The 8,887-nt window shown below is 46.3% G+C and overlaps 1 protein-coding gene across 1 annotated transcript in view; it reads left to right on the top strand.

Moving 5' to 3' along the window:
- Positions 1–8,022, top strand: part of LOC144685341 (glutamine--fructose-6-phosphate aminotransferase [isomerizing] 2-like) — a 70,236-nt gene extending 62,214 nt beyond the window's left edge. Inside the window, exons 16-18 of the mRNA XM_078549749.1 lie at positions 3,824–3,991; positions 5,347–5,508; positions 7,258–8,022. Of these exons, the coding sequence (XP_078405875.1) occupies positions 3,824–3,991; positions 5,347–5,508; positions 7,258–7,302 (375 nt within the window). The 3' untranslated portion in view covers positions 7,303–8,022. The remainder of the gene's footprint in view (positions 1–3,823; positions 3,992–5,346; positions 5,509–7,257) is intronic.
- Positions 8,023–8,887: the final 865 nt, after the last annotated feature.

Here is an 8,887-nt window from a genome sequence, read left to right on the forward strand (position 1 = left end):
AAACATGTCAAAGTCAGACTGCTGACATGCTGGGAGGGGAACTTGCAGGTGGCGGGGCACCCATCCATCTGCTGCCCTTGCCATTCCACGTGCTTGTGCGCCCTCGCTTTGCAGGGTGAAACCATGCGCCCAGGTGTGACTGGCAAATGTGATGGAGGCAGCATGTGGGCAAGGCGGGGTGGGGTCAGCCCTGGCTGCTTCGTGTGAGTGTGCGGCAGCTGCAGGGTCACGATTCACTGGAGCCCTGCAATGTTTCACTCAGGTGGGGTTGGCAGGGATGCGGTGGGAATCCAGGTACAGGGTGGACTGATCAATGCTCCCCTCTCCTTTTCAGGAGAAGACCGCACACAATAACACTGAGAGGATGTGGACTGGCGGAGGCCAGGCCTGGTTGGCCATTATAACCAGATACGAGCTGGAGATGCGCCATGCGCCCAGGTCCACCGGTGGCAGTGAGGCTGGGGTGCCTGGGGGAGGTAAGAGTGCCGTGCACTGAGGTTACCATGTCTGTCCCAGCAACCGTTCCACTGTTGAGTGTTTAGTGATTTAAGCTTCCAACATGGGTTTCCCATTGACTATGGAAGGATGAGTGCATACTGATCCAGGGACCAGGCATGCACATTCACATTGTCTTGACTCGGTGCAGACTCGATGGGCTGAAGGGCCTCTTCTGCACTCTGTGATTTTGTGATTCTGTGATTTCAACTAATCAAATGTCCTTGTTCTTTCCTTCAGCATCACCGGAGCAGGGCCGGGAGGAGGAGGCCACCTCTAACACCTGAGGGCCCAGAAGAATTAGAAGCACCAGCGTCACATCATCTCTGCCAGGCAGGCACCAGCAGAGATACTAGCACCTCAATGGAAATTAGATTGTTGGCTAGTGTCCCAGGACACAGCAGTGAGGGCACTTCACACTCGTTTGAGGTGCAGGCGGAGACAGAGACTGCCCAGGGCACCAGCAGTCAGAGGAATGCTGGGGACCAGGAACATGCTGAGTCGGTTGCTGATGATGTGCCTCTGGAGTCGTCCCTGGAAGTCCCAGGGTCTGTGGGAGGATCTGGCAGAGATACATGAGGCTATGCGTGACATGGTCTCCGTGATGGAGGAGTCCATATGAGTGTGAGCAATGCAATGACCCTCATGGCCGAGCACACGTCCTCCTCCACAGAGAGAGTGGTGACTCTTGTGGACAGGCTCCTCCAGGAGAACAATCAGGGCTTCCTGGGGTTGCGCTCGGACCTGCAATCCCTCACAGCGGCATTGACCTCAGCTGGTCAGTGCCAGTGTGGGAGATGGATTGGGCACCGAGTATCCCAGCTAGGTGCCCATCCATCAATGGTGAACAGGAAGGACCGAAGCAACCTCACGTTGGCACACGAGCTGCCTGTTGTCTCTGCGGGCTCCTCTCAGGGCGCTCTGGATGAGGGTAGCAGCTGCTTTTCCCCTTTGCCAGTGATTGTGAGATCTGATGAGGCTGCGGTGACTGGGGAGATGCCAGCTGTGGAACTGACCACTTCCTCCCAGGCGCGGCCATCAAAGGCTCCATGGGCCAGAGGACGGCTGCCAAGGCCATTGAGGCCAACAGGACAGCACAGTGAGCAGGCTGTCTCCAATGCCAGTGCCAGCGAGGGGGGAACACCTAGACGAAGCACCCGAAAACGTAAACTAAAGGCACCTTAGGCACACCACGGGCTTCTCACTGGTGGTTTTATTTTGCCCCGTATTAGTTGATTATAATTTGGTGTGATGCTGAACACCTTTGAATTAGGTTTCTTTTCTGTTTTTGTGAATTCATTAAATGCTTCATTTGTGAACAAGGCTCAGGGTGATTCTTTACTTCTGCACGTGTAGGAAAACCCATGATGTTATGACTGACTTGTTTGTCATTGAGCTTTATTGATAAGGCACATAGTTAATGTTCCTAACCAGGCAGATGTTGCTCTCAGGTATCGAGTATGGAGTCTGCAGCCCTGGCATGTGTTGGAGGTCCATCTGTGGTGTGCTAGCTGAAGGTTCATTGGATTAAAGCCTCCCGGGTGTCCCTGCCTCCCTGGAGGTTTCCCGGATCAGTGTCTATCCCCTCAGTGTTCTCCTGTGTGTGCTCATCCTCGGACTCACTACTGAACTCATCGTGTGCAGCTGGAGCAACTGCGTCTACATCTTCTCCTCTGCGTCCCCCCTTTCCAGCGCCAGATTGTGGAGTGTGCAGCGTGCAACCACTATCAGTGACCACGGTCTGGGGGGTATTGGAACACGCCCCTGAACGGTCCAAGCATCAGAAGCGCATCTTGAGAAGTCCGATGGTTCTCTCCAGCACAGCGCTCGTGGAGGCGTGACTCCTATTGTACTGCTGCTCAGCTTCTGTTCTTGGATGGCGGAGAGGCATCATGAGCCACCTTTTAAGGGATAGCCCTTGTCACCCAGCAGCCATCCATCCAGCCGGGCTGGAGCACTGAAGAGCCTCAGCACCTGGGAGTGTCTCAGGATGTAAGTGTCATGGGAGCTGCCTGGGTACCTTGCACAGACTTGCAGAATCTGCATCCTTTAGTCACACACAATCTACATGTTCAAGGAGCGGAATCCCTTCCTGTTGACAAAGGCACCCAGCTCACCCGCTGGGACCTTGATGGCTACATGTGTGCAGTCGATGGACACCCTGGACGCAGGGGAACCGAGCAATCGCTGCGAAGCCTCTGGCTTGCTCTGTCTGGCTGGCCTCACCAAGTGGTAGTGAATGAAAGTCAATGCACGCCTGAACAACGTCTGTCACCTGCTTGACACAAGTGTGGACAGCTGACTGGGAGACTCCGCAAAGATCACCCACCGACCCCTGAAAAGAGCCGGAGGCATAGAAGTTGAGGGCAGCTGTGACCTTTAGAGCCACCGGCATGAGATGCCCATCCACACAGTTGGAGCTGATCTCAGGGCCTATCATCTGATAGATGGAGGTCACTGTCTCCCTTGAGAGACAGAGCCTCCTTCGGCACTGTACCTCAGTCATATTGAGGTAGCTGCTTCGCTGCCTGTATACCCTGGCAGCAGGATAGTGGCATCTTCTGTAGTCCCTTCTGCCTTGCACTTCCTGTTGGCCCTGCACCCCTTGTGCCTGCACCTGTCCTCGCAAAGGTGGCTCCCCTGGAGGCTGAATATGGACTCCTGGCCTCCTCCCCCCTCTGGCCCTCCCTTCCTACTCAGAGGAGGTGCCTCCAGTGGAGAGCACAACTCCCATTCCCAGGGTAAGGGAAGGCTTCCTGAAACCTGCAAAGCCCCAAAAATGATGTTTACTCCAGAGCCTTGACTTGAAGCCTGTTATTCCTATCCAAGCAGCTGTGAAGAGATTTGAAGTATTCCTGCTCACACAGACAAGTAGCTCACCCCTCTTATCCCGCCCGTGGAGGAGCTTTATAAAAATGTGGTCTGTCCGTTGTGCCCGTGTGACAATCTGAAAAATCAGTGTCAATTAGTGGCTCAAGGGCCTTAACAGGTCTGTTAATGAATGGCAGGTGTGCATCGAAGATCATCGCGTGCCCGCCCATCGAAATATCACGATGGTGTGCGGTGACGTCGGAACGCATGCCCGGCGTGACTACGTGTCATTTTACGCATTGGCGTGTGGGGCCTGCCCCTGCATGCCGACGAGAAAATTCTGCCCATGGTGAAAGTACCAGTAAAATATTCATGTATCGGCAATTGCTCATGTCAATGAGCTATTCCCCACTCTGGCAATTTCTAGTTTTTTTTAATTAGGTACACCATTCTTTGAAACATTGATTGCAGTAGTAAGTTTGAATAGTAATTAACTTTGTTTTTGTCATATTGACAGAAAATCAAAGAAATCACTTACATGCATTCTGAGGGGATCCTGGCTGGAGAGTTGAAACATGGTCCTTTAGCTTTAATTGACAAAAGGATGCCTGTTATAATGGTTGTCATGAGGGATCCATGCTACACCAAGTGTCAGAATGCTGTTCAACAAGTCGCTGCACGACAGGTACAGCTATAATTGCTACCTTTTGCAATAGACTGTTTTAGTATTGCATTTTTAAAATATTTGTTCATGGGATGTGGGCATCACTGGCTAGGCCAGCATTTATTGCCCATCCTTAATTGCCCTTGCTCAGAGGACATTTTTAAGAGTCAGCCACATGGGCCTGGTCTGTAGGCCAGACCAGGTAAGGACAGCAGATTGCCTTCCCTAAAGGACATTAGTGAACCAGATAGGTTTTTATGACAATCAGCAATAATTGCAGATACTTATTGAATTCAAATAACACCACCTGCCGTGGTGGGATTCAACCCTGGGTCCCCAGAGTATTACCCTGGGTTTCTGGATTACTAGTCCAGTGACAATACCACTATGCCACCACCTGCCCTGAGTGACAGTGCTAGTTTTAATGTTTTGTGTGCTATCCTGTTATCCTGTTCAATTGACAGAGTAAAATATTACTTGAAAATATAGTAGAATTTTAACTTTTTGATCACGATTAAATGCAGCATGATGTTTTTGTATTGTTGTGAAAAATTGAGCCCATAAATAACCTGGTATACTGGATAAATGCTTACTTTTGGATTTATTAACACATCTGTATGCAATTTTTGGGGAAAGGAAAGAGAACTAGATTTGATATTACATTCCTGTAAAATGTGAGCTAGCTTAAGCATTAGTTCAGACAATTGCAAATGTGATGTCTTTGGATCGTGTAGCTAAAATTTACTGTGACAGCAAAATAAATTAGCATATTATGCCATTTTTATGAAGGTGGACTTTGATGAAATTATTAGCCCAAAAGCAGCAATTGGATTTGGATGCTTATTTTTAAACCTAGATCTTGCTTGTGTATTAAATTTATCTACAACTGCGAAATGAAAATGTATTATATATACTTATTGCAGAAAATTGTCTAGTCTGACTCACAAGGACAAGAAAATTTTATGCTGTGTGTATTACACACTTGGAGGATGCAGAAATGAGTAGGGAAAGACAATGTGAATGCACATGTTCAGTGAATTTCTTTAAAATGTTCTGCTTCCACTAAAATGTTTTGAAGAACACTATTTTAGTACACAGGCATAATATGCAAATATATTTTGTTGTCACAGTAAATTTTAGCTACATGATCCATTGACATCACATTTGTAATTGTCTGAACTAATGCTTAAGCTGGCTCACATTTTACAGAAATACAATATCAAATCTAATTTCTCTTCCCCAAAATTGCATACAGATGTGTTAGTATATCCAAAAGTAAGCACCTGTATTATATTGTATCCTCATCCAAGATATTTCATCAGGAGTTTTTATTGGTGTCACAAATAAATTTAATAATTCTAATCTCTTTGTTTTAGGGCCGCCCAATAATACTCTGCACAAAGAATGATGAGGAGAGTAGGAAATTTGCATACAAAACTATTGAAATTCCACATTCAGTTGACTGTTTACAGAGTATTTTAAGTGTAATTCCTCTTCAGCTCCTTTCCTTCCATTTGGCTGTTCTTCGAGGATATGATGTGAGTTGATTGTATATCTTAAGATGTGCTGAATATATAACACAGTTGCAAACCACTTAAGTGAATATATCCATAAATTCTCAAAAGTACCGTTTTGATACAAACTTACAGCTTAAGTATAAACTTAAGTTCTACATGAAACCTGAGATAATAAAGGGTCTTTGAGTTGTTTAAAATTTGATGGAGAAGGGGTTATTCAAGACTCTCAACATGGTTTCTGGAAAAAAAGATTATGAATTTGGTTGAATTCTGCAAGGAGGTTACTCAGTTGAAGGACGAAGGTAGCCCTGTAGCCATTGTATATTGGGTAGGAATAATGCAAAGCATGTGTATATCATGCTGTGTCTCTTGAACCAATGTCTCAGTTAATGTACCTCTAAAGGTTCATGACCAGTGCCGTGAGGTTATAACAAAAGCAAATCCTCTATTATTATACATTGACGAAGATCCAATATAAAACAAGAACATCATAATGTCCTTGTATAATCACTCTCTCTTTGCCTCTCTCTCTTTCTGTCTGTCTTTCCCTCTTCACTTTGCTTTTCTCCTACCATCCATGGGGATCAATTATCTAATACTCAGGAACTTCCATATATGTACAGGAATATTGCTGGTATTTAGCCAGCTAAAAGCCCCATTGGTTATCCTAGCTGGTAGATTGGTCTAGCTGGACAAGGAGCAGAAAATTACCAGCTCAGAGAACTTGTAATCTTCCTGCTGCTTCTCCAGGTGGAGCCACATTATTTATTAGGCCAATGACTTGGCGAAGCTGATCTTTAAAATATATTCTTTCACAGGATGTGAGTGTCATTGACTAGGCCAACATTTATTGCCCATCCCTAATTACCCTTGAGAAGGTGCTGGTGAGCCACCATCTTCAACTGCTGAAGTCCACGGGCAGAACTTTCCCCCCATCGGGGGGGATGTTTAGGAGCGGGCACGTGCAGGCGTGCCTCTGATCGGCGCCCCCGATTGGGGGTGCGCCACCATTTTACATGGGCGGGTCGATTAAGGCCCGCCCAGCATGACATCCGCAAGGAAGCGCTATGCGCTCCCTGTGCGGGTGTGGGGTGGGGATTCCCTGAGCCAAGAGTGCGCTTTATCGCGCATGCGCACAAAAGAGCGCACTCATCTTCCTGAGGCTAAGTGCCGCCTCAGGGAGATTGGCTCCACAATAAAAAATCTGAAAAATAGAAAAAAAAAAATTCCCTGACATGTCCCCTCATGTGACACTGTCACATGAGTTGGGACATGTCCATCACTTTTAAATACACTTTAATTACATTTTTTAAAACCTCTATAAAACCTCATCCCACCCGTGGATGAGGTTTCATGCTTTTTCTAATGCCCGCCAGGGCTCCCAGCCTGCCCGCCAACCTTAAGGTTAGATGGGCAAGTCCATTAATTAGTTTAATAACTTCGTCAATGGCCTCAATTGGCCATTGACAGGTCAGCAGGAGCACAGCTGATACTGCTGAGCCCCTGCCTACCTGAAAATTGAAATGGGGCGTGGTTCCGCCCGACGTCATCCCACGTCGGCGAGCGGGCACCGTTCCCCGCTCGCCGACCGGGGAATCCTGGCCCATGTGGTATAGGTACACTCAGAGTGCTGTTAGGAAGAGATTCTTTGTGGTCTTGGTCTTAAGCGTCAACTTTATTGCTGTCAATCTTTGCTTTCTCCCCTGCCTGTGAAGAAATCTATATCTTTACTTTAAATGTCCATTAATTAAATTGTATTTTTTATTTTAGGTTGATTTTCCTCGAAACCTGGCCAAGTCTGTCACTGTGGAATGAAGGCCATAAAACTGCAAGCATTTGAAGATTGATGTTCTGACCAATCTTTTATATTCCATTTTAGTTTTTGTTTCCTTCTTTTTGAAATGTAAAAGCTGTAACTAAATGAAGTTATCTAACTGGGGCTTGTGCAGTGATGTAGATTATGCACATATTGCATATTTGATTTTAAATCTATGTAATGTTATACATAGAAGGTATACACTTCTAAATACCTCATCCTCAGTATTCTATCAATGGAGAAACTACATCTCATTCTTGGAGCTGCCTTGATTTAAAAGCTGAAAGGGAACTGATGTTTACACCAGCTGGGTGGAATGAATCAATACAGTAGTGCAATATTTACAGCTACAGAAAAAGCCTATATTCTGTATTTTCATGATTTTTAGATTATCTATGACTTTTACAAATGATCACTTTAATTTTTCAGTTTGTTGAGGGTATCTGCAGTGATCATGCTTACTGCAGTTGTATATCTATATATTTTGTGGGTTGAGGGGATTTATTCAAGCTTGTGAATGAAATAAAGGAGCAAGAATGAAATGATTTTACAGTTCATTTTGCAATTGCATGTACTGAAATTGTGCTTTGCTGATAAAGTATGTAAAAACCAAATATTAAAAAATTAAGTTATGTATTGCTTTGCACCCAATACTATGTAAAATAAGCATTGCTTTTGAAAATTACATAGAAATTAAAATGCAGCAACATGCCATTTGGCTTAACGGGTCCCCATTGTTGTTCATCCTCCACACACACAACAGTGCTAATCCCATGTGCCTGATTTTTTCCCATGTCCTTTTCATTTTTGTTCAATCTGATATATTCTTAGAAGTTTGACATAGTCAAATCTGGGACGATTCCGCCCTATGTGTGGTAGCGGGCGGGTAAACCAGTGTTTTACCCGCCGACCACGATGGAGTGTTTTCACACCATATTACTTATGCATTCCTGAGAAACACGCCGTTTCCATGGCAGGAGGGCTCTCATTCGCCCGCCATGCTATCACCTCACTGCTTCATCACGCCAGGCACCACATTTAAAGTAGAGCCGTGCTCAGTGCTTCCAACTCAGGATTGCAGCAAAGAAGGCCCCGAAAGGCAAGAAGACTGCAGCTGTCGAACGCCTTTGGGATGCCATGGAGGCCCGCTGTGATGTCCTCTACCCTCACTCTGGCTGCAGGAGGGGCAGCTACATTACCACTCTGGATTGGTGGGCGATGGCAGTGGTGATCAGTGCCAATGTTGCACAGAAGAGGTTGGCCAACCAATGCAGATAGAGGATGAATGATCTTATTCGTGCAGCCAGGTTATCGCAACCATCTCATCACTCTAAACTCACACACTCAAGCCCATCATACATTCACTGGCTTCTCACTGCCAGCTCAAGGGACATCACCATCTATTCTCACACACATACCCTCACATGTCCATCTGGCCTCGTCTTTGTTTTTTTAATTCATTCAGGGGATGTGGCTTCACTGGCTGGGCCAGCATTTATTGCCCATCCTTAGCTACCGTTGAGAAGGTGGTGGTGAGCTGCCTTCTTGAACCGCTGCAGTCCATGTGGTGTAGGTACACCCACA

The sequence above is a fragment of the Cetorhinus maximus genome, chromosome 10, assembly GCF_964194155.1.
Source record: "Cetorhinus maximus chromosome 10, sCetMax3.hap1.1, whole genome shotgun sequence".
NCBI classification, from domain to species: Eukaryota; Metazoa; Chordata; class Chondrichthyes; order Lamniformes; family Cetorhinidae; genus Cetorhinus; species Cetorhinus maximus.